The following is a 27,754-nucleotide window of genomic DNA, read 5'->3' on the forward strand; positions in this document are numbered from 1 at the left end:
CATCAGTAATTCTCAACCAGTTCATCAAAAAATATTTATACAAAGGTCGCTTAAAAGTAAACTATAGTTACTTTATATGTACAGAAGACAAAAATAGGAATGTTTATTTGAAAATTTTACTTGAAGAAAATTGTAACGTTAATTAACTGCTAGCTACCCTTAACCCCCCCAGAAACTCTCAACTGTGTCTTTATTGAAAGCAATGCTGCTGTCATCGTACACACTTAATTAAATGAGAAAGATGAAAAAGCAAAACAAACACAGTCCACTTCACGACACATTTCATTAACTTTCCCTCATCTCCGCCCCCTGTATGTATGTATGACGTAAACAATATCGTTACTATGTAATTTCCTCATTTCCGTTTTTTTTCTGTCTTTTCCGCTCATTTCCGTTAACGTTCTGCTTATAAAGTGCTGACGTGGTTAATGTTAACACTTATTATTGTCAATTTTTGACAGCCAACTGTCAAAAGACCAAAATTACTTAATTAACGAAAATCAACAACACCAACAACCACAAGCGATTATAACTACTCACTCACTTGCCCAAAAATAAATACCTAATATAAAAGGAAATCTGGGCGTGTGGTTACGAAGACACGCTTTGCTAATTTGGCTTCTCACTTTACTCTAAATCGTTGATTGTTCATTTTCTGAAACAAAGTATGCGTTAAGTAGCTGAAAATAGAAGGACAAAAGCACAAATACAAAAATAATTAAACACAAAGGCACCAAATCAGCTACTTCGCGGTAAATTTGAATAACAGTGATGTTGATTCACTTTGAATACAATCAGTGTAACTTCTTTATGAGGGTATTTGTCACCTAATTAAAGCTATGCGGGACTTATTTTAATTAATAAGGAATCAGCAACTAATAATTATGGAAATAAAGAGGTAATTATAGGCTTTTCTTACTGTAGAAAAAGTTTAGTCAAAGTTTTAGTGTTGAAACTATAGCTTAATTAAGAAAGTATGTTAGATATAAGAAAAAAACCCTCAGAAAATTTAATTTTCAGAAACTTTATATATATTATATTATAGAATATGGGTAATGCAAATTAAATTCATAACCAAAGAGTGCTGGAGGAACTTTAACCAGCAGTTGCCATAGACGAAATTTAAAATTTTTTTCAGAACTAAACTATTTTGTAAGTAAAACAGTATTGAGTTAATAAAAAAACAAATTTACCACGGAACACTAAGAATTTTCTACGAACACCTTACAGTATGTTTAAAAATCTTTTACGCAAAAGCTCCAGAGAGTATCCTGATACTACTATCTAGCACAAACCCTATATAACTTACAATATAAAAATCAAAGGCAAAAGTCTTAGAAAGCTTTCAATAACGCGTTTTACTCTTGAAAGATCTCTATACAGCTATAACCGTTTTCAGATCTTAACTTAAATACGAAACTTTTTTAAGTAAAAGGAGGCAGTTAGAAAAACAATAGTACTATCTATCAAAGACACACACCCTATTAAGGTTTCACTATCAAAATTAAATACACCAGACCTAGAAAGCTTTAAGTATCGCGGCTTAATCTAAAAAGCACTCTAAAAGCTTTCATTATCAAAATTAAATATACCAAGCTTAGAAAGCTTTCAATATCGCTTTTTAATCTCAAAAACTCTTTAAGCAGCTATAAAACTTTTCAGATCTTAACTTAAATGCGTTAAATTTTTATGTTTAAGGAGTTAGTCGAAAAAGATCACGTCTAAATTCCCAAAAAGCTCAGTGGGTAATATATATACTTTCTTGTTAATTACATCGCACAAATGTTCTTAAAGTTTTCAACAATAAATATTTAAACTCATTTCTTTGAATTTAAATTTCCGAGCTTAACCTCATAACGCCGACCTCGAGAGCATATCGCTTAATTCATGCTCATACAGCCACCAGAAGTAGCAGCGAGGATGCCGGCCAAAATTTAAAACTGAGTACTCAGAACGCTGACACATGAAAACCGCCAACATTTATCTCAATGTTGACTTAATTTGATAAGCGTTGAAGAGGTGTCAGCGCTGATTGTGACGCCCTTGCAACATACAGAGTTGCCACCTGTCTACAAGTTAAGCTGCCTTTTGACTGACAGCCTACACATAGCGCTGGAAGCAGACGTGAATGTGACTGTCAACGTGTGGACGGGGCTTAAACGAAAGATGAATAAATGTGCGGTCATATGTTGACAAAGCCTACAACAATAAAAAGAGAAAGAAAAAAATTGCAGAAATTTCCTTAACAATGTCATATTAGAAATGTTAATGTGTCGGCATTTATCACTTTCCGCGGACTGGCGTGCGGAAATATAGCAGCGCAACAAGAGCAGAGGGAGAAGGATTGCCTAAGTCAAGCACTCATAACACAATTATAAGCGAAGGGTGTCGCATAAAGCGGGCGCTGTTATAAGTTGCTCACCTGTGACACAATTTTTCTTTAATTTTTTTTTATTTACGGAGACTTTCCTAGCTTCTGACATAATTTATAGCCTTGTTTATTTGTTCCTTTTTGCACACCAGAAATAAATAAAAGGTGTCAACACATTCTCAAAAAGCGCACAGCTGGTGTTGGCGCTATCGTTGCTGCGCAGAAATGATCTATGACTATTCACTTATAATTTTTAGTACTCATTTAGATTTTAATTTTTCATTGTGGCTTAAATCATTTCACCGAGATTGCAGCGAGTAAAGACCTAGTTTTAACTTGTTGTTTATAAAAACTGTTCATATGATTTTTTTCTTGCAGAGGCAACTCGCGTTCCTTGTGGATGAGTATTTTTTGGGCGCTCACATCTGGCACAGGTGTGGCTGTGGCTTTGCTGCAAGGCGCCGCGGGACCGCTTATTGGCGTTGCGATTTCCGCGTCACTGCTGCCGCCCATGGTGAATTGTGTAAGTGTCGGGAAGGGGAGTTCGGGTAGCAAAAATTGCGGGATACGATTTAATCATTTTATTTTTTCAATTCTGTGACAAAGCGAGTAACAATATGATTTATAACATCGCAAAATTCCTTTTTATTTTGAATATGACAAACAAATGGTGTTTAAATTTGCGAAAATGTTAAACATAATTTTATTGAAAAAAAATTTAATAAAAACTTTAATTTAAATTAAACCGAAATATATTTAAAATTTAATTTTAATTTAAATTTTTTTTTGTAATTTTGGATTTTTTTATTTTATTTGAAAATTTTTGTTAATTTTTTATAATATTTCTTTTAAAATTCCTTCCAAAATTTGTTATGAAAAAAAAGAATTGGTTTTTTTTAAGTTTAATATGTATATAAAATCGAGACTTCTAAATGAACTGATTATGAAATATTTCGAGGTATTATAATATTGTTTCAAAAAAATTAAGGGAAACGAGAAACAAAGTTAAACAAATAACAACAAGGTTAGCAAACTTTAAAATAAACAAACAAATATATTATCGAACAAAGTTTCAACTTCAAAAACTCAAACTCAAATAATAAATCAAGCAATATTGTGGAACAATTAATATTACATTTGTGATATTACTGCACCAAAAAAATAATAATAATATATATATGTGTGTATCTACCTCTTTTATATGCCATCTGCCTTCAAAGTCCTTCCTAACAAATTCTAAGTCACATATGGCTATCCAAATGTCACATATGAACGAATGCTAAAAACTTAAATTTTTTCTTAGAAACCTAAACGCCACACAATTTGGTTGAATGCGCCGAAATAATGCGAAAATAATGCGGTAGCGATGAATTATGCCTTGCAAGCACTAAAACATAAATTTTAGCGACCAAATTCATATATTCATGCCACATCACCCACGACACAGTAGAAAAAGTAAGCGGAAGTAGCACAGTGAAAGGCAGTTGTTCAACAAAGCAGAGAGCAAAAAAATAGCTTTGGTTGTGCTAGTGCGGAGCCGCAATCACTTTTTTCGTGCGTTCTTTCTTTTGGATAATGTTGAAGGCAGTCATAAAACAGGCCTTTAGAATGAGGAATTGCTAAGTATGTGCAAGGAGCTTGTATTTGAATGCACAGTAAGCAGAAGACATGCGATATTTGGACACTAAAGTTTTGTTGCACCTCGATATTTATGAGATAACTGAAAAAAGTTTTGCATGAGTTTCATATTTGCAATATTTTAAGCTCGTATTTAAGCTCAACTGAGAAACCATGTTTACCAATAACATAATTGTCATATTGCGCTGTTCTACAGCTTTAACTCAATACTTTACTCATAGCTTTAGGTTCAGTGTAAAAGCAAGAAATAGGATGATAATTCAAAGCAACACCAGCGCCATCTAGCGATATTTTAATTTGTATGTCCCAATGCTGTTATTGTTACTAATTCCATACTTCAAAACAGGTCTGGGGAACTTTTCGCCCTGAGCAAAGTGCATCTAGCCGCTATTGTAGGAGTTCTCACTGGACACTGTCCAATGGGCACTCATGCGGTACGGCTTGGTGTACTACCCGATGCCAGTTGCCAAAGTTGTATGGAGAAGGGCGAGGTGGAATCATCCCAGCACTTTCTCCTCCAATGTCCGGCATTCGCTAGGCTGCGATTGAAATATCTCGGCAATCACACGTTTGGCGGTCCTGAATACCTATCCGTAATGGATATTGGCCGTCTTAACAGGTTTGTAGTCAGCACAAGACGTCTTGTCGACTTGTAAGGGTCTTTTGATCCGGACTATAGGAGTCGTAGGTATCACAACGGACTGGCGTCTTAGGCTGTCCAAGTGGGATCCCTTCTGGGATCGACCTCCTAACCTAACCTAACCTTCAGATTTCGGAAAAGTAGAGTTAAGTCCCTTTTTCGAACAAAATGCGGTCTTCAAAACATTTTTTAAACTCACCTATACTATTAAAAATTGCTTTATTTCATATAATTTATGTTATAAATGGTAAGCCGATCTCCAAAAAATAACTTATACGATGTTCAGTTGTAAAAATTTTTTTCAAAAATTTAAAATTGATAAAAAACCACTTTATTTTATAAAAATTTGTAAAACACCTGGCGCATTGGGTTATGCTGAGAGCATATGTAAAGCATGAATATGCTCACTCATACATATTTGGCCGAAAAAGTGCCTGCACTTTAGTTGGCAACCGCTGTTTTTCGCATTGCCAACTACATATATGCCCATTATGCTGCTTGTGGTCTGTGGTACGGCATTGGTCGCGTTTATTGTTTTAAGCATATGAAAAGCAAATAAGAAAAAAATGTTATAACAACCCACGAAATGAGGTGACGAAAGAGAGTAAAATCGGCAAATAGAAAGGCACATGTCGGCCGACAGAGTCGACAAAACAGCAAAAATAAAGAAAAAACTACAAAAGCAGACCGCAAGTAAAAAGGGCAAAGAAATGAACAAAAGCATATTGTCTCTTTGGCTGGGCAGTGTGTATATAACTAGCGCACATACACGCATACTCGCGCAAACACTAGTTAAAGAAACTATAATAAACATGTGTCTGCGTATGTGTGCGGCGGCTTTACAAATATTTATGAGACACGCGCTGGTATTTGTATCACTGGAATACGAGTTATTTGACTTGAGTGTGGTTGTGAGGGCCTAGCCGGTGTGGAGGGCAGCGACAATTTGGCAATTTATAACACTAAATATGTGCCGAGCAGCGGCCGAGACAGCGCAATTGTGGCGGCACACAATTCGAGGACAATGACTGCCTATTCAGTGCCACAGAAACCGAAAAACCAAAGGCAAACAACAACAGTAGCGAAATCAAAAATAAGTGGACCAGCGCAGTACAACATATTCACACATATAAATAAATAAATAGTGAAAATGAAATTTATGCGATAATATGGCTTTAGTAACGCTGCTGAGGCCACCGTTACATACGCAGCTGCGGAACCACAAATGTCCACGCGACGCACGATTAATTGTCGCACCGCATGTCGTGAGCTTAGAGAGTAGTGAATGCGCAAGTGGCTTGGCGCTTGTGTTAACTTGTGCATATGTATGTGTGTGATTCAAACAAATATTTGCGCACATTACTGTAGATACATATAAATATGTTTATTAGGGTATATATTATTCGCCAAATTGATTTTTTTTTCTGCAGTCACACGGTGAAGTTTCAATTTTCGCTCTAAAAAAAATCCACCAAGCTCTTTATTTTAAAGTTAAATTAAATCATTTGTTATCCCCTTCGAGTTTAGAAATAAAAAAAATCGATAATTTTTATATTTTCAAAGTTTCACTATTCAAGAATTTGTGTACAGAAGATTTTTCAAAATTCACATTATTTACGACGATATAGTATTTTGCTAACTAGGAACTAACCGTATCACCAGATTTTAATGTTTACTATTTTTAAAAAGTTCAGTCAAAAACAGTCAAACAAGTAGTACAAAAATTGTGTTTTTTTCAGGCAGTCACCATATCGCGAAAATTTTTTTTTTCAACTTTTTCATAGTGCCAGACATTGCGACAATATTCTACGCTAAGCATGTTTCTTTTTTGGTTTCAGATTGCTAGGAGGATTGAAATCGCGGATATGGCTATGCGCCAATTTTTTCGAATCCCCCGTACTTTATCAGTTGCTAATTTTTGAAAATTTCAACTTTTTTTATTTTTAGATTTTTTTGTTGTTTTTTTTTGCCGTTTTTTTTTACAGCACTTCAAAAATTTATGAAATTCATGCCTCTAGACAAGAATATCTGCTTAATTTTCCCATACATTTTCTATGCGTTTTTTTGATATTTTGCAGTTAATTTTTTATCTCCAAAGCAAATAAATCTACAAAGTTGCTAGAGTAATATTCGAATACAGAATTTTTTGCTCTATAAAAAAGATCTTAACAATTTTTTTCATAAATACATTCTCTTACAAGTTATACGCACTTAAAGTCATACTTAAAATGAGCTAAACATTCAGTCAACTGATGCATTCTGTGTTGCTCATACGACATGGTGTACCATATGGATTCCGTATATTTGATGAGTAATTTTAACCGCGTATAACTTTTTAAATAGTGTTTCTATGGAAAAAATATGACTATTTTTCTAGTGAAGAATATCACGTTTTCAAAATTGTAGATGTTTTTGCTTTGGAGTTAAAAAATGTATTGCAAAATAAAAAAAAATTCCATACAAAATATAATATATAGAAAAATTAAAATAATTTATTTTAAATTAAAAATAAAGAGCTTCTTACATTGGATCATTATTTATAGAGTAAAAACTGAATTTTAAGGTGGCGTTTTCAAAAAAAGCAACTTGTAAAAAAACGTAAGCCTTACTATATAAATATTATATATATATATTTGTATACATATCTGCTCATCCGCTTATGTAACCGCGCACAAAAGCTCGTGAGCTCGTGTCGCTTTGATTTATTTAAGCCATATCCTTAAGTTCGCGCATGGCAACATATTTGCACACACACACACTCACACAGGTATACTTACATTGATATATATTTAGTTAAATTTATTTATATGCGTGTGTGTTTGTGCGCCTGTTTGCATTAACGCTTACAACATGTGCCCATTTACACCGCACAATTCCACCGCATATTCACTCATGATTAAGTGATTTTAGCGCCGATGTTAAGCTTGGCAACAACCATTCACACACTGACAAACCTACACACATATGCACACGTGCTGCCCCTTTGCATATGCTTCTCAAATGTATGCATATGCTTTTGATCGCTTGCACTGGCAGTTTGCATGCAGTCACTCCTGAGGTCATTAAATTCGTATTACAACAACACATATGCACTCTATAATTATATAAGAGAGGGTTGTGTGTGTGTATGCTTGCGTTGCATATGTAGGGCAAGCGAAATTCCCTTTCTACGCTAGCGTAGATTTATTGGAAGCATTCGCATTCTCAGCGTCGTGAATTATTGGCTTGTGGCCGGGGAATACGCTGGCATTTAACAAGTTCTCATGAGCGTGTAAATCATTGCAACTCTGGGGACGTATTGGAAGGAATTGCAAACGCAAATAATTTGATATGAATTTTGAACTTATGAGTTAACCAAAAAGTGCACAATTTACATCATACAGGGTTGATATATTTTTTAGATAATTAGAAATTTTTAGCAATTTAGTAGAATTTCGGAAAAAACTTAAATTCTGTTCGATAATAATGAAAAACAAGAAAAAACGTCGGATGCACCGAAGCTATAACACCCTTCACAAATACAAAGGTTTCTTACAAGAACTTGATTCCGATCGTTCAATTTGTATGGCAACTATATGATATAGTGGTCCGATATCGGCCGTTCCGAAATTGTAGTTTCTTAGTGAGGCAAGGACAGGTGCAAAATTTCAGATCAATAGCTTAAAAATTGAGGGACTAGCTTGTATATCTACAAACAGACGGACAGACGTACAGGGTTACATCAACTTAGCTCATCATGCTGATCAGTTATGTATATATTTTATAGGCTCTTTGACGTTTCTCTCTGGGTGTTACAAACTTTGTGGCAAATATTAATATACCTTGTTCGGGGTGTAATAAATATCTTATGAAAACGGACGAATGATTTTTTTATTACAAACAGTTGAAATCACAAAGTTGTTCAAGAATTAGGAAAATAGATATACCCATTTATTTTTTAGGTTTTATGAAATCAAATAAATGTTCATCTGGAGAAAACAGAAATGTGTCTGTTTATAAGAAAGACAAAAATTTCGCAATTCAAACTCACCTCTTTGTCAAATATCTTTCTTGACAGAAAACTAAGCTAGAGAAAACACATTTTTTAAAGCAATGGACCCTAAAGGAACATATTGGTCTTGAAACACAGGACATACCACAAAAGTGGCATGTTGATCGTAGACAGACTAAAAAGCTGCTACTTCTAGGCAAGTTGGAACTTAGTGACATTATAGGGGTCATCAAGATGCACCTGTACCTTACATCGCACTCTCAAAAAATTGGTAAAGTGCATTCGGCAGAGTACAGAGCATGCAAGGAGGATGATAAGACGTTAGAATATAAGAGCCTTCAGTCCGTTGAGACGGCTTAATTAGTTAATACTCCAGGAGTGCAATTGACTTAATGATAGTATAAGTGCTGTAGCGCCTGGTGCTCCTGAGCGTCCCTTTTCAATCAACCAACCAAACACTATTTTCAAAAAGCAAAATTTTGAATGTTCAAGTTGTCACAGTCGGTTAAGATTAAAAGACTTGTCGAACAAAAATTGTCAAAGTTGTATCGATGAAGATAAGGTAGAAACATCTAGGATCTTTGTTCTTCATTCTTCAGCCTTTGCAAGACAGCGGTTGAAACCACTCGGCAGTCTTACCGTCGGCGAACCAGAAGTCCGGCTATGTTTGACATTCGCCGTCTCAAAATATTTGTGGCAAGTTCAAAGCGCTTTGGCGATTTATGAGGACTGGCGTTCTATTTTACGCTGTCCAAATGAGATCCTTTTAGTATCGATCTCTTAACCATACCTAACCTAATGCTCACTTACACTATGATTAAGCACATAATTAAGTTAAACATTAAGTTACAAGACTCAAACTCTTTCTCAAACATTTTCCCTTTTCACAGTCATTGTATTTGCAAACGCCTTCATAGCCTTCAGATTGCCACTTGATAAATGATGATTTAAAAACAAGGCAATATATCAAACTTTAATGTAATCCAACACTGCAAAGAGAGGCAGCTTAAAAATGCACTAATAGGGTGAGGCAAGTTCACAAAACTCAGACAGCGACATGTACGAACGCCAGACATAAGAGAGCAAAGCCGAACGCCAAGTATTAAATTAGTATATGTTTAAATGATATATAATTGCTTTTGAAATCCATTTGTGTAATTTACGCACCCTTCCAAAATTTAAACCAGCTGTTGTACTGTTCTCTTTATTAAGGGTGTGGGCTTTGATACACTCTCTGGTGTCTGCCCGCCAATGTCGCAGACTTGCACTCATTTTGTAAGCCGCTCTAGACACAATTTTCGGCAACTAAATCTTCAGCTGCTTTCGTATTGCTTTCCCATACTCTATTTTTTTTTGTTTTTTTTTTTTGTAAGGCGACAGCTGCGATGTGCTTATTTGCAAATAGATTTATGATAGTTGAAGTTTTCTGGGCAAACTCAGACAGCGTCGTAACTTATGTAACTAGTAATCGCTCACTCTGTATTTCAATGGCTTTTGCAATTTCTTTAAAGCCACTTAGCAGTCGCTTAATCAACAAATTGAACTAGCTAGCCTAATTTATGATGTTGCCTCTGTGGAGCTTTCAATTTTCTTTCGAAACTACAGTGTGTTCTCTGTTAAGCTGAGATGAAGTGGTTGAATTTTACCCAAACCTTACAGAAAGTAAAAATATTAATGGGCCATAAATCAAGCACTTTTGAAATAGTTTTTGTAGCTCTGCAGACTAATTGACTTATGTTCATGACTGCTTTTCGGAGATTAGAGAATTGCATTGAAAATAATTTCTGAAATTGTTTTTTTCGTATGGCAATGACTTTTAAAAGCTAAAAAAAATAATATTTCTTAGCAATTGGGTTTACCATCGAAACATAAAGCGTTTTTTAATTACGAAATAAAATTGCAAGTTTATTTTACTGTCTTGACAACAATCTGTATGTAAACTAAGTTATGCCAGAGTGAAGATGCAAATGTAAAATGTTGCCTACATTTAGGCTTCCATTGAATTTGTATAGGAAAAAATAGTTCTACAATACAAGAAATAATTTGTAAGAAGAAAAGAGCATATAAAAAATTCAAAATTTTTTTACTCTGCGATTTCCGCTGTTTAAGATTATTAAAATAAGGAGTGAACTTATTAAAATTACATATTAACCGTGATAAATAAAAATATTTTCAGCATTTTCAAATCTGCTAAATTTCAAAATTATGCCAGCTAGAACGAAATCACTAATATGCTCACGTTAGGCAATATAATCGCGTTGGACATAACTTTTGGTATTTCAAGTTAATTAGTACTCATAAACTCCAAGTTTCTCATATGATTATTTGTCGTCGAGCACATTATAAATATCAACCCATTTTTAAAACCAAAATCATAAAATATAGCAACAAATTCACTACTTATAAAATCTGAGTTAAATTTGTATAGTAATAAATGAAACATGAGTTTAAGAGTTTTAAGTTAAACACTATTCCTTAACTTTGAGCTAGACCCAAACTAAGAAATCAAAGTTAAACACTACTCATAAAATCTCAGCTAAACTCATGAACGATTTTTTATAGTAACAAATTTAACAAGTTTAAGGGTTTACGGTTAAACACTACTCATAAACTCCGAGTGAGACGATTTAGTATAGTATTAAATTAAACACGAGTTTAAGGGTTTAAGATTAAACACTACTCATAAACTCCAATTTAGACCCATCCATAATTAGAAGTATAGTAATTATTTAAACACGAGTTCAATAGCTTAGAGTTAAACACTACTCATCAACTCAGAGTGTGTCACTGAAATTGTTTCCGCTAATCTAACTTTAAACACCAAATTTACGCAACTGTTTTTAAAAATGTATTTATAATTTACTATGTATTATATTATATAATATTCAAAAAGAAATTACTTTTCATAGCGCAAAATCCAACTGAAAATTAAATTTTCTAGAATAATTTTTGCATTATTAAACATATACAATAATATTACGTGCATCGCTTTACAACTTTTGCAAATTGAATACAGTCCCAAAATTACGGCCATCCAAAGAGGCATAAATCTCCCAACAAATGGGATGAGCGGAAAATTTATGTGACTGAGTGCGCTGACTCATTTTCATTTCTGTCACATCTGACTCAGATTTGCCGTTTTTGTACGCACACATTAACGGTGCAAGCAAGGCAAGCCATATAAATATAATCTTACTCAAACAAGTAGAGGTCTATGCTGGTAAAAGCTTTCAAAAATTTCTAGGAATAAAGAGAAATACAAGCAGTAAACTGGTATTAGAAAGATGTTATATTAACAAGACATCAATATAAAGCGTGGTCAAAATCTAAATACACAATAAAAACGGTGTTTGAGTTAAACTATGAGAATGCAAAATCAACGCCTTTATTGAAATATAAAAGTACATAGCGACCGGTAGGAAAAAATTAGGTACCCACTAAAGTTCCAAGTGGATCTCAAATTGAAATTGAGTGATCTACGAATAACGAAAATTCCTACAGGGCACGTTTGGGTAAAGAAATTTATGAGCATATGAACATTTCAACACAGCAAAAAAATTATAATGTTTTTACTTTTTCCAATAAATCGACAACACATATATCTCTGCGACAGCCAGAGCAGACAGGATAATGGGTTATTTTATTAAGACTTTTCCGCATGCGCAGCCGCATTTAATTTGCATTGCACAAACGATAAATAAATATGAGTTCACAGCAAAGCATAAAAATAAGAAGGAAACGTGGCAGCAGCAGACAATGTGGGTTACGGTTCTATGCATATATATATATATATATATATATATGTGTGTTTATATGTTACGTTGTGGCAGCATTTATTGACGGCTGGTTGACCCAATGACAAAAAAAAAAACTGTGTCAATGCCATGAAAGCGAGACAAATGACATAAAAACGGAACTTCTGCATAAATTTAGTAAGTTCAGAGTATGTGTGGGGAAAAATAACAGACAATTTTGCGGAATCTGCAATTGACGGAAAATATTTTAAAAGTAATATGCTGAGCTCAATTTTAATGGTCCTACGAATATAATGCATTGCAAAGTCTTCTCCGAATTACAGTGATTATTCCACTCGCTGCAAATTCCTTATAATTCAATATTGATTTCTCCTCTTAGGGTCTCTTCTGGGCCTTGGCTTGCATTTGGCTTATTTATCCTGGCATACGCATGCCACACTTGAAAGGCGAACCGTTGAATGGCAATACTTCATATCCATTCCTGTACACAAATTATTTGCCAACGGAGTTTTTCATCAATGGCATTATATCTTCGTTGCTAACGGTCATCAATATTATTTGCATTTTCATTACGGCAATAATTGTTTTGAAAATCAAGGAAGTTTCGGCACCCTACACAGCGAGTCCGGATTTGAAACGGTGAGTGCGATAGAATGACGAAGGAATTGATGCAAAATTAAGTGAAAATAACGAAGTATTGTGAGATAAAAAGAGAGTGATGTGAGAGGTAAAAACAGATAAAGCTTAGTAGTGTAGTGTAGTAGTGTATGAAATAGAGAACAAATAGAAACAAGATCACGCTGAGAGGTTAGAGGAAGAGAGATAATAAATTAGAGATAGAGAATAAAAAAATGAAAGATAACGAAAAAAAGAAAGAGAGAAATGGAAATATCCAAAATTATAGGAAGAAGAAAAAGCGAAGGAGAAAGTTAAAGGGGGAAACGTGGAACGATCAGAGACTAGAGGAAGGCAGATAATAACAGGATAGAGAATGAAAGAGAGTGAGGGAAAGAGAGAGAGGGCTAAGGGAAGAAAGATTATAAAAAAATAGTAAAGGAACCTAGCAAGCAAAATATTATTCCATTACTATTTTGCTACACAAGTTTTACTTATAGAGTTGAAAATTTCTTATAGAGCAAGAATCAATATTACGAATTCTTTCCTGCTAAGTACTTCTCTCAATTCTTTCACTGCTTTATATATTACTCCTTGTTTATTACTGTAAAGGAGATTATCTGTCTACTATCTAAGTAAATATTTATATAATACCCTTTTCCAACTAATCTAATCATATTTAAGCTTTTGTCATGTCAATTCATAACATTTTTGTCACATAATTCATTTCATGTTACAGCCTACTTTTAGGCGTATTTACGCAAATAATTTTAGTTAATAGTATACTTTCGGCAGCATATAAATTTCCTTAATTATAAAAAAAAATTTTCGTTGTGCCAATTCTCTTGGATTAGCTGTGACAACTCTGTTACAAATGTTAACGGAAATTGGATGTTGCCTTATTTTAGGCGCTCATTCCTATAAACTACTGTTAGTAAAAGTAGTTTTTCCTTATCTTATCAAAATTTGTTTTCTCTTATTTTCGATTTTACATGCCACTGTTTTCGTGTTTTCACTCAAGGATTTCCTGTTTGCTAAAACTAGTTCGTCAACCTTAACAGTTTTTATTTTATAAAGCAATTCCAACTTATTTGCTTTTTATTTACTATTTTATTTGAAAAAATTTTCTTGTTTTTGAATACTTTATTAAGTGTAAAGCCATACCAGTAAAACAAAAATACACAAACCTCGCTTTGGTCCAGCGCACTGATAAAAAAAATATAGTAAGACATGTATCCAATATTTGTTTGAAGTTAGTAAGCAAAAGCGCCGTAAAGTATACTACGTGTACTACTTGCTAGTAGTAAACCGGCGACGCTTCATTTCATAAGTTCAGCATTATTTGATATTTTAAACCACAAAATGAAATAAAATGAGTAAACATAAAATAAAAGTATTATAATATAAATATAAATCCAAATTTCGGTTTATTAACACATGTTACTGTTAGCTAGCTGCTTAGTACGCCAAAAAATATAATACACACCATCACTAAAATATATAAAAACGCAGACTTCAATTATCTTTTGTATGATATGATATATATTTTTCTTAAAGTGCACAATTTATGCCTCAACCATATCAAAAGATAATTCGCTGACACTATAATTGAAAAGAAACGGGTGATTATATAAGCATTAGCACTGATGGCTATCTATATAAATATTACTGCCCATAGGCAATACTTTTCCATTTACGCCTAAATGTAGGCTAATCAATCTGCATAGACCTAGAATCCTTGGCATAGCCATGTGTCTTCAAGAGCTCTGTAGCCTGCAGACACCAATAGTGGTTAAATCAGCAAAACTAATTTCCGTTTTCCATTCAAATGGTCTTTCACAATGCTTGCGGAGCTGTTCGAAAGCATTTATAACCAAACGTTGATGGTAGAAGTGAAAGTGAATGCGCAGCAAAAGATGAGATAAAATGAAAGACGAGATAAAAAAAGGTATTGTCGGCTAACGAGTGTTGAAAAGACAGACTGGCAAATGGTTGTTGTCTATTTATGTAGACTAATAAGCATATATGCGCAAAAAACCGGGTTGTTGGTAAAGCAATAACGAAGGATTTAAGGCAAATCTCAACCGCTGACAGATAATTAATAATACAGCTGGACATAAGCGATAATTGGATGGCGCAAAAAATCACACACACACAATAGAATGTGGGCACATAAGTGTAACACAATTGGATATACATACTTTTTTTTCATGCTTCTCTTTAACGGATTGTCAATTATATAGTATATGCATTTTTGAAGAATGAAGTTCATTCATATAAGAATACCATTACCATTAAAGAGCTGTTGCCATTTTGAATGCTAAATCCAAAAAGCAAGTAATTACCATTGCAATAATTATTCAAACGCAAAAGGTATATAAATCGTAATTATTGGAATTACTATTACATGCGTTACATTACATTTTAGTTATCATTACTTTCTTTATTTAGTTCTCTTACAGTCTTAGTATTAACAACAATATTAATGTTTTCATAATTGTCAATATCATCCCTAATGTCAATACCAATACCAATACCGAAATCAATACCAATACCAATACCAATATCAATATCAATACCCATAACAATATCAACACCAATACTGAAATCAATACCAATACCAATACTAATAGCAATACTAATACCGAAATCGATACCAATACCAATATTGATACCCATAACATTACCAACACCAATACCAATATCATTACAATTAGAATTACCATAGCTAAACCAATTAATAGACAGTTAACTACCACAAATACTATAATCAATATGAGCATTACTGTAACCATTACAACCACCACCAAAAAAGTAATGGTACTTTTTGTGCAAAATTTAACCTCTTCTTTTATTTAAGGGGGTATTCTGGTTTAGAAGCCCGAATTTTAGCTCTTTTTTGGACCCGATAAAAAAAATAACAAATATTTTTGATATACATTTTTTAAAATGTTTGTTTGTGATATTTAAAGAGTACAAATCATTTATATTATTGTAAAAAAAAAAAATATTAAAAAATTTAAGGCCGACAAAGTGGGGACTGCTAGTTATAACACTACGAGAGGATTTTGGAAAAAGATTTTTTTCACAAAATGGCGAATGTTTGTAAAATATATTTGTATTATCCTGTCCTGTTTTTTTGCCGTTCGGAAGTTTTTAAAAACAATAAATAAATTTTTGTCAAAAATTCTCTCGTAGTACAATAAAATAATGTATAGAGAAGCTCTGTATAAAATTTCAGTTAATAGATTGAGTAGAACTTGAAGTATCATGCACATCGTTTCTAAAAATGTAGTTCAGGAAAAAAAACGAATTTAAAGCTCGCGCCGAACTGCCAGTCGATTTTGTCCGCGCATCACAAAATGAGCTGCCACTCCGAAAATATTTGAAATTGCAAAAAATCTTTTTAAAGACATATTCCTAAAGAGTTATCCTACAAAAAATATGCAAAAAAAACAATTTTTTTAAATTTCTGAACCAGAATACCCGCTTAACTTTTCACATCAAATTACACTAAATCTTGATTGTAAGCCAATCTTTATTGCCATCAATTTATATCCCATTTAAATATATGTATATATCTTTCAAGCGTGTGTGTGACAAACTTGTACCCTTTCACTATTACCAAGTGTTCCATTATCTTGATTACTTTTAAATGGCTATGGGTGTTGAAATTTAAAGATTTCAACATTTCCAATGCTGCCATATGCACAGTTTCTATTCTTCACCTCTTTCTTTTCACTGCGCTTAAAAACGTTTTACGCAATTTATTCGTTTTGTTTTTTTTTGCGCTTGTCTATTTTCTTGCCTTCAGTTGCGACTTAAAGCGGAAATGGTAAAATATTTGTGCTTTTTTCTTTCATCTGCATATGTGTTTGTCATATCCTTTAGTCATGCATATACATATAGGAATGCGTTGTGTAAATATCCTCTACTCATCGTTCAGTCATTCCATTTCGTATGGTATATCCACTCGTACTTTCCTTAACTGACTTTGATGAACTGACTAACTGCGTGTCTGACGTGTCCAAGTGGTTTTTGTCGACAATGAATCGCATAAGTATGAGCTTAGGCGGTGCGAATATGAAAAAGTGTAGAACATTTGTATCCGCAGGCGCCGCTTAACTAATGTAGCATATGCGTAAGTATTTAGACATACCACAGACATATACATACATATACATACATACATGTATATATACATGTACACACAGCCACGTACTTATAAACGTGGTGTATGGTATTTAAGTTAAAGAAGTAGTTTTAAGTAAGTTTAATATAATTTGTGAAATGTTTTTAATGTTGAGAATTTTTTATTTTAGGTTGCGTAACATAACGTAACATAACGTAACGTAACGTAATGCAACTTAAAGTAACGTAGCCTAAGAAAACATAAAGTGACATAAGGTCACGTAACTTAACCTAATTTAATATAACGTTACGTAACTTAACTTAACTTAATATAACGTTACGTAACTTAACATAACATAAAGTAATGTATGGAAACAAAACTTTACCTGGCATAATTTAACTTAACATGTAGTAATGTGGAGTAACACAGCTGAACTTAACTTAACATAAAATAAAACAAAAATAAATGAAACACAAACATTACATCACGACAAATAGCATGACTTAAACCACAGGACAACGTAACATATCATGCCATGAATTAATATAATGTAGCATAAAATAACTTATCTACATACTATACAAGTTGTATGTATAAGTTATCAATTCATAATATAATAAAAGGCCCGCTTTGAACCCCATCTCAATTCACGACTACACTTTCACAACGTATTTTACGTTTAATGTAATAACTCTTCGACTGCCCATTTAATTTGAATGCGCTTAATTAAACTAATGCTTAATTAAGGCGATTAAGACATAGGTTTGCACAATTTATTGAACCATATCTCATTTGAAGACCACAATAAGCCGAAACTTTCAAAGTCATAAATAAATAAATAGCTACAAAATCGATATGCAATTGTACTGCTTTGACATGTGTCTTTGTGTGGCTAATTAGCCGAATTACTTGGAATATAATAACAAATAAGTTTGGTGATTATGGAAAGCAAAACAAAGTGATAATATGCAGATTTTATTTGACGGATAAGTAATGACGATTTCGTTAATTTGTAAATCAAAAAAGTAATGTTTACTTTGTTATGCACTTGCATAAACTGATTATTGATTGAAAGTAAAACATAACGAAAATATACAGGTGTTATTAGACTTGTAATCATATAAGTAATGATTATTTAGTTAATTTGTAATTATAGAGGTAATGTTTTTTTAGTTATGTATGTTTACAAATACTAGTAAAGCAACAAAGCGATAATATGCAGACTTAGATTAAAATAAGTAAGTAATTAAAGAAGTAATGATTACTTAGCTACGTACACATTAATTTACTTGTAAAATTCTATTATTGGTCTTCTAATATTGTCGTAAACTTTTTTTTTTCTTTTCCGACACAAAGCGTTTCAGGGATATTGCGCCTCAAGTGAAATATTATGAAATATAAATAGAAATAACCAAACAATTTTCGGCGAACGTATGTGGCCAACAGCCGCCTATTTCGTGCAGTTTTGTGTATCTGTGTGTGCGCAGACCAATTTCAACGCCCGTATTCAATTATATTTTTATTTCTTTTCAATACTTTATTGCGTAATTTTCGTGTTTCGAACGCAATGCAGCGGTAACGGCCATATTTCAATTTTATTGCTTAATAAAGCGATAACAGTCCATTTATCACACCTGCCATGACGCCAGCGAAGGCGTTGGCAAAAGAAATCGTAGCAAATAAGGCAAACTTTTGAGCTCGTTTTTTGTTTTTACGGAAACACATAGAAACAGGAAGTCGTTGCAAAAACGGAAATGGCGAACAAAAGTTAATTTAAAATCGATTACTTAGACCAAAAATATCGATTTGCTCAAAAAATAGGGCGCCTCGTTGCAAAAGCAAAAAAAGAAACAAAAAAAAAAAAAAAAAAAAAACAATAAAAAAGCTAAAAATAAATCAAAGAGGAAAAATTAAACTGCAAAAGCAATAACTTTTGGCAAATTTAATTTTTCACTCACTTGTGTGTTTGCGACGGAAATTTGCCACTCTAAGCTCGCCTTGTAGGCGCGTTAGCGTTGTCGTACAGAATTTTGCTGCGAACGAACGTACGAGTGTTGCCAACTCAAGTGACACATCAGCAACGCCTTCACATACTGGATTGGGTTGCGCAAACTTTTCAAGATCAATAACTCATATTGGCATGCTACCATGCACTCTCACACAAACACAAACTTCCCATACTATATGTGATCAGAGCTTCCCTATGTGCGTAAGGTCTTACTCACAATTATTTTTTGCCTTAAAATTAATTTCGTCAGTCTACTAGCTGCTCTTAAATTTCTTTCTCTTAATTTTTGCTCCATTTTTCCTTTGCTTTTTTGCTGTGCAGTGTTATTGCTTACACTCACTGCTATCAAGGCCAATGGCTATTCAGTGACGTCAGTACTGTGTTGACATTATTATTGCGAAAATTTAATTGAGAATCATTTATTGAATAAACTATTAGGAGAATAAAAGTCTTCTCAATTTATTATTGCAATTAATTTAGACTATCCGATAGTGTGATAATGGCGAAATTTTTTATGTTTATAGATGCCTAGTAAGAAAAAAAATTAAAAAATAAAAATTTGAACAATAAAATTTGAAAAAAATAATAAAAAAAAAACAAAATTACTTAAATTAAAATGTTAAATACAATACAAATGTATATATATTTCGTGTGAAATTAGTGTATATATGTATGCACATTCTCTTTTGAAGTAGTATTTATGTGAATCACCTGTAGATTAAATAAATGAACAATCGAAGTGGAAAAATTGAAAAGAGCAGGTAAATGCAGCAAAACGTGGCGCAATACAATAATAACATAGAGTAACAGATGATAGTTAAGCATAACATAACGTAACATAACATAACATAATATGACATAACTTAACATAATATGACTTAACCTAACATAGCATTATATGTATAACATAACTTAACATAATACAACCTAATATAACATAGCGTGACGTTATATAACGTAACGTGACATAACGTAACGTAACATAAAATAATGTAACTTAACATAGCATTTTATAACATAACGTAAAATAACATAGCGTGACGCAACATAATGTAACGTAACGTGACATAACGTAAAGTACTTAACATAACATGACCTAACATAACATAAAATAGCGTTAAATAACGTAAAAAAAAAAAATTTGCGTAACGTGATGTTAAGTTACGTAATCTAACGAAATAGGATGTCGCATACATAACATAACACGACGTTACATTAGCATAGCATATTATTAGGGTACACAAATATACATATGTGCCTGTGTGCATGTGTTGAAGACAAGTTACAAAATAGATATACGAGTATATTTTGGGAATATGTCACGGATTTTAGCATAAAGTAAAATATCGCTTTACGGATTCTAACTTGGAGTGAAATATATGGCTAACTGTAATTTTTAGAACTGTACACAAATTTTTGTATATCTTTTTGCATATTTTGTACATATATAATATTTACATACATATATGTATTTACAGTTACATCTATCCAATTTTTTTTTTGTTTTCAGAAACTTTAAACTATCACCGTTATACCACATTCTACACTAAAACACACATGTGCCTTTAAATTTGCAATTTTGTAACCCGCACGCACACATATATATACATAAGCTTCACGCATTATTTACAATTGTCCTGCTGTCACGCTCATCTCCGATATTTCACACACATGCTGCCATCTTATTTATACCTAATATCCTTAGTGCTAATAAGACTGTTTTGTGCGACACACAAACAGCACACAAATTTTATGGTTGTATGTGAACAATGTGAATAGGTGCTAACAGTTTTCCACTACAAATTTTTCAGAGAAAAGTAGAAAACTATCACTTTCAATGAGCATTTTCTGCTTAAAAAGATTTCTTCAAATAAGAAAATACGAAGAAATGAAGAAAAAGTTGAATTAGAAATACAATCATAAGAAAAAGAATGCTATTTGCGACCATTTCCACCTTTATTTGACGCATTTTACTCTCTACTTAACCTTCGTCATACACACAACAACGTGTTAACATAATATTTTCTCACCTTCATTCAATTACTAAATATTCTTTTCATATGCTGCACGGTAGAACCATTTATATAGATATATTTCACATATAAAATTATATAGCTATAAGTAAACCTTTTATATTATATTTCTAGTTATACATATAGATATACTTGTAGATATATAGTGCGAGTATATATATGAATATATATGAATGATTTCACTTCTGCATATTACTTATTTCAATTTCCGAGCATCTTTTTAGTAAATTCATTTTCGGTGTTATATCTTTACTTATTTTGTTTCTTTTTCTTATTTTCTTTTCACTTTCTAGTTTCTGGGAGACCGATTTGCGTACGGTGCGAAAAACGAATCGTTCGACAATTCGCCGCGGCAAGGGTGGCTATGGTGGCGCTGGTGGTGCCTTTGGCGAGTTGGGATTACCGTAAGTGTTGAAAATATAACTGTTAATGTGTGAACGCATATTCATGTATATGTATGTATGAACGTGTGTACATGTGTCTATATGCTATGCTTAGTCGCACTTACAAGTGTTTATGTGCATTTATTTATTGTCACGTATACGCAGCGTACGCCAAATTTAGTACCCATGCGGCTACTATTAAACCAGGATATTTTATGGGTACTGTGTGTGCAAAAAAAAATAATAATAATAACAAAAGTAGAAACTTTTGTTCCTTTAGTCACATAACACATATTTGTATTAGCTGCATTTGGAAAATCAGATAGAGGATACTGCGAAAATTCAGTATTCTGCTTTAATTATCGGTGCAGAGAGCTTCTAAAAGAGAAATTTTAAAGGTGATACCTATAATGAAGTAAGTAAAGAAGAGCTGCAAAAATGAATAAATTGGAGCAACCTTAAATGACAGCTGAGAAGCATCCTCGAATCCAAATGCTGCAGTTAATGTTAAATGGTCTGTCATCGCCTTTTTGATATATGACTCAAGGATTTATAAAAGTAAAACGAATAATATAGCACCAATGAATATAAAAGCCTTGATGTTTATAAATCAATTTGTATGGCAGGTACATGCAATAGTGATCCGATCTCAACATCGTTAGGGAGATCATAACGCTTTGTTCGGAGATCATAACGCTATCATTGAATATAATCTATGCTATAATAATTTTTGTAACTACAAGAACTTGATTTTGAACGGTCAGTTTCTTTTACTATAAATTTCCTATTATGCTATAGTTGTCCGATCCAAAACCACTATAATTCATGCAAAATTTCGTGAAGATATCTCATGAAATAGAAAAGTTTTCCATACACGAACTTGAGTTCGATGGATCAATTTCTATGACAGCTATACGCTATAGTGATCCGACATCAACGATGAAGCAAGCTGCGACAACTGAACAGCTTCTTAAAAAGAAAAAAAGCCCTGTGTGAAATTTTCGATCGATATCTCAAAAACTGATGAACACTTTAGCGTATATACAGACAGACGGACATGGCTAAATCATTCTAGCTTTTCACGCCGATCCCTTATATATATACTTTATATGATCTCCGACGTTTCCTTCTGGATTTTACAAACATTCTAGCAAACTTAATATACTCGTTTAGGGTATAAACAATTATATAAAGCTCACCTAATGGATTAGGTTATGGTCATTTCCTTCTACATGTGAATTTTAGCAGTGGAATCACCTCTAGCATATTGAAGAGAATGCTAAAAGTGCTTCAACTATTTATCGACTGAAAATTGGTTTAGTTGGCAGCCTTTCCCATTTTATGGGGCCTTGCTGCACTTTTTTATATATAATACCAAATTTTTTACGACGAAATGAAAGAAGATTTTTATCAGTGAGTGATAAAGAGTAAATGAGTATAAGGATTCAAAAACTAAGAAAATGCTACGGAAACCTAGAAGAAACTTTATAATGTTTAATTAGACCACTAAAATAAACCATTTTTTAACTTATAATACCTCACCCAGCTACCCAGGGCAATATAAAAAAGGAAAGTTAGTTATAAATAAATCTCAACTAATGAAAAAAGTGAATTGCAAGAACAGAAGGAAAAAAACCTCAAAAACACGAAAAACCTAAATGACCAACAACAAATTGCAGATTACACAACAAAAGAGCAAAAACTAACTATATAGCTGGATACAACAGCCAATGCCAGCAATTGTTTTCTACACAATTCATTCAAATGCGCTGTAGCATGAGTTTTTCCAAATAGTTATACTACAACTTTTTGCACAATTATCTGATTTTTTACAATTTAAGAACAGCGCATTATTTAGCAGAGCAAGCTAAGCGCAATAGTAATGCGACTGAAGCTGAAAATGAAAATGAAAATACCCACAAAACTTGCAAATGAGTATAAAAAGCGTAATCAAAATAAAATTCGACTAGGGTGCAAGGAATAATAGGCAAAAACAAAGCGAAAGTGGTTCATATATAAAAATGAATTTTAATTACGTATACGCCATGGTGCCTGCTCAATACAAATTAAAGTAGTAGAGCAGCATAAGAATGAGCAAAGTTTAAGCAAATATTTTAAATGTAGCTGAAATGCTAAAGCTAAGCGCAACTCATAAAAATGTATGCGCATACAGGGGCATGCCAGTGCAACTTGCCACAAGCATACAACTGCACATATAGACTTCAGTAACAACCGTGAAGCGAATCACAGCAACGACAAGAACGAGAAAAAAAACCAACGCACAAAAAAGCTGGCATTGAGACGTGCATTTTTGCATGAATTAAAGCGGATAGACTTCTTGCTATGCGCTTTGTGCGTTCGCCCATTCATACGACGCGCTTTTGTTCCACTTAGCGCATTTTATTATTATGATTTTTATTCCGGCTTCGCTTTTGTTTTTTTTTGTTTTTTGGCTTTTGCTATTATTGCCATTTCTTAGTTTTTATTTTACTTTTTTATTTTAATTTTTTTTCTTTTTTTCTCATTTCTTCGCCGCTACACACCAACAGCGGCTACAAGGGTTTGGATGAGCCACGCAGTCGTGAATTGGACACCGTGCTGGAGCAGGCATTGAAGGAGGCCGAGGACGATGCCACGTTCAAGAAGGTCAAGCGCATGAGCTACTCCAGCAATGCAGCAGGCGGTGAGGTGAGCAAATTTACGCGCGCACATTCATTCTAGCAAAACATTCATTATAAGCAAATTGCTTTTATTTCTCACTCTCCCTCTCTCTCTCTCTCTCTCATTTCCATTCCGCAACGTCATTTGCTACAATTTTTATTATTGTAATTTTTTTTGCTAATCTCCTCGACGCGCATAAAAAATGTGCATGAATGCCGCACACGTTGCGAAATGAGTGAGTGTATGTCGTGAATAAAATTAAAAGTGTGCATTGCGTACGCGCTCTGCTTGGTGTTGGCGCATTTATGTGTTTAAGGATTAACCACTTGATGGTAATAATAGCGTCAGTGTCAGCGTCACTGCCAACAGCTCCCGAGTGGGTGCGTGCTTTTGTGCTATGGTTACCAACGCACTGGTTAGTCATTTGGTGGGCGTTTAGTGGTTTTCTGCACTTGTTCTCGCGATACTATTCAAATTTTCCAGGCTTATTTATGCAACGTTATGTAAGTGCTTGAAATTAGCAAACGAAAAGTTTTTAGTTTAAGGTTGGAAATAATTTTAAAATTTAAATAAAAAGCATTGTATAACGAAAGTGATTTGGAAAGAAAATGTGAGTGCAAGGATTAAGAAAAAATATATTTGAAAACTAATATTGTCTTACTGTAACTCTCTCTAAAGAATATTAATATTATTTTTCGAACTAGTTCAAAATTAGTAAGCAGTTAAAAATAAAATTCCCTAAGCTTAAATATAGCCAAAAAGCGTTTAATTCTAGCATATTTTTAGGGTAAAACTACTAAATTGGAAGCATTACTTTTCTAAATGCGTCACCAGACTGCAGTGCGATAAATACGGTCTAAATTTTATAAAACTAACTTAAAATTGGTAAGCAGTTAAGGGTGAATAACCCTTAAGCAGCTTAAAAATTCAAAATTGAAGCATATCTTTAGGATTGAATTGTTCAATTGGGAGAATGTCTTTGCTAGGTTTACCAGATTAGGTCAAATACAGTGAAATTTACAATAAAAAACGCTTATTATATTATAGATATATTCAAGTACTAACCTTTTGAACAATTTTAGTAAAAGATAGAAATTGAAGTATGCTTTTAGAAATAAATTGATAGCAGTTCTTTGCTAGAAGCTTAAGTAGACTATAATAAGTAAAATACAGTGAGGGTCTCAATAGACTTTGCTAAATAAGGTACTAAACCTTGGAAAACTTTTAGTAAAAATCGTAGGATTAAATTTTCAGAAATTTTTATCTTTAAAATTTACGCAAATGCACAGAATGTTTGATCCATATTTTATTACGTACCTAAAGTGACAGTGTGAAAATAAAATCATGTCAAATAAGATAAACAAAGATAGAGACATATTTATCTAGCGCTATTTATCAATCGAAAATAAATTTAAAAGTAAGTCTCAACCACTTAAGGCTAATGACCTAATAGAGTAAAGAACATTGAAAGATTGAACTTGAAGAAAAAGTACTATGAGAGTCTTCATGATGGATTTTAGCTCCAGCTAGTTTAGAAAAGCAAGATAACAGCATTTGATGTTATGACGATTTGGATTAAACTTTTTCTTGCAAAGCACAAAAAACTCGTCTAAAAAATCCAAAAAAAAAGTACTTCTTTATTTTAAGATTATATTTTCAGAAAAATTCCGTCGTTTCTAAGTACCAATTCGAATATTTTAACGGAACAGACATTTAGATAAACTGTATGAGCATGCTGCGTGTGTAAAGCTAAGTGAAGGAAATAGTAAAAAAAATGTTTAAGAATGCCCAAAAGTATACCTCAAATATATTAAAAATATATTAATTGGGAAAAAGCGATATAGCTATCAGCTACAGTCATAAGCCATCTAATAACTTTAATGCGGACTAGCCCATTTAAACTGCCCATTTAAGCTTGGTTTGCCCTAATTTGATATTTGTGTAAAGTTTGATCTCCATATATTAATTAGTGTGTGTGCGGCAGCTGTTTGTTTACGATGCAAAAAGTTTGTCTGGCGATTTTTTCCACAAAAAAAAATTGAACAACGTTCCAATAGAATCTCGGTTATGTAGTCGTTGAAAATGTCGCAGAAGAATTTTATGAAGTCTAATTTATCATGAGCACAATTATTTGAGTGGCATAAAGCATGCATTGAAGTCGTGAAAGTCATCGAAATCTTGCCTCATGCAAGTCTTCTATCCCCTCTATTAATGGCAATAACATCGAAAAAGAAAAACAGTTATCTTATGTATCAACTCAAAACATTCTGATTAATGATTTGGATATGAAGAGTGGCATTGCAAAACTCACACCGAAAGACCTGAATTTTTGCAGAAACGACGTCGAGTAGAAGCCACAAGAAATACTTGACAGCGTAGCTGAGGACTCTACATTCATCAAATACATCATTACTTGTGATGAGTTTATGGATTTGGCGCAAAAGGCACTGAAGGCCATACCAGATGAGGTTTATAACAAGTATATAGAAATCTAGATTAAGCGTTGCTATGCTTATGTTGGCTTGGAAGCCTATTTTAAAAGCGATCATAGCTATTTATTTTAAAGTACGTGAGAATGTAGTTCGTTTTGTCAGTCTGGGTCGAATTTGATTGGATGATCGTAGCAACCGGCAACATTAAACTAATTAAGTACGGCTTACTCTTCGAGTCTAGCTTTTAAATCCGCTTTATGCTGATTTTCTGCTAACTTATATGTATTCACAAGCGCGCCTGTAAATATACGCAAGTTCATTGTAAAGTAATATTCTATAATTTATTTTTTATTTCCACTTTTGCCCAGAAAAATTGACGAGATTTATTGTACAATTCGCAACAAATCACCGAAAGCGCAATTATCGGCAATTGTTCTAATTTACGCGACCGCAAAATGTCAACACGTAATAAACCGCCTTAAAGCGGAATACCAAAAAGAAGCAAATAAATGGTTAGCCAGACACGCTTGTGTTGTAGAATTTCGGCACTTATAGTTTAGCTCCAATATTTTTACCTTTTCTAACACACATTTACAGCCACAATTCAATATTTTCCTTCAAAAATTTAATTTTTTATCTCATTTGGTAAAAGTCAGCTGAAAGGATTGCACTGCTGACCTCGCTTATTTGCCAATTTAACCGCACAAATGACTTCCGCACGACCATGTTGGCGCAAAATACACACACATACGCATGCACATGAAATATTCCTTCACCTGCATAAAATACTGAGAGACCTATTGTAAAAAAGGATAAAAAATAACCTTGCTGAATTCAATTGAGCAATGCTAACAGACTACGCACGCACACACACATACATAGGTATATTTATATAACGGTACATTGATATTATGCTGTTGTAAACTTGGGGCTTATAAATCTCCAAAGTCAGTCTGCGGCCAACCCTTTGCCTTTGTCTCGACTCTGCGCTGACCCAAGGTTTATACGATTGCACACAACCAAACACACACATATCTATACACGCACACAACCTTTTTGGAAGTAGCATAGTAGCCCTTTACAGCGTTTGTTCCG

The 27,754-nt window shown here is 33.2% G+C and overlaps 2 protein-coding genes across 4 annotated transcripts in view; one reads left to right on the forward strand and one right to left on the reverse strand.

Annotated features, from left to right (window-relative positions):
* Positions 1-27,754, reverse strand: part of LOC106614816 (streptococcal hemagglutinin) — a 411,732-nt gene that overhangs the window by 186,050 nt on the left and 197,928 nt on the right. The window lies entirely within an intron of this gene.
* LOC106616271 (uncharacterized) overlaps positions 1-27,754 on the forward strand; it is an 87,310-nt gene that overhangs the window by 52,046 nt on the left and 7,510 nt on the right. For 2 of the 3 annotated variants that reach the window (XM_014232852.3, XM_070107174.1), the window contains exons 9-12: positions 2,750-2,894; positions 12,775-13,034; positions 21,477-21,587; positions 24,116-24,254. In XM_014232852.3, the coding sequence (XP_014088327.3) occupies positions 2,750-2,894; positions 12,775-13,034; positions 21,477-21,587; positions 24,116-24,254 (655 nt within the window). The remainder of the gene's footprint in view (positions 1-2,749; positions 2,895-12,774; positions 13,035-21,476; positions 21,588-24,115; positions 24,255-27,754) is intronic. The other variant, XM_070107175.1, reaches the window with a different exon arrangement.

The sequence above is a fragment of the Bactrocera oleae genome, chromosome 3 (genome assembly GCF_042242935.1).
Source record: "Bactrocera oleae isolate idBacOlea1 chromosome 3, idBacOlea1, whole genome shotgun sequence".
Taxonomy (NCBI): domain Eukaryota; kingdom Metazoa; phylum Arthropoda; class Insecta; order Diptera; family Tephritidae; genus Bactrocera; species Bactrocera oleae.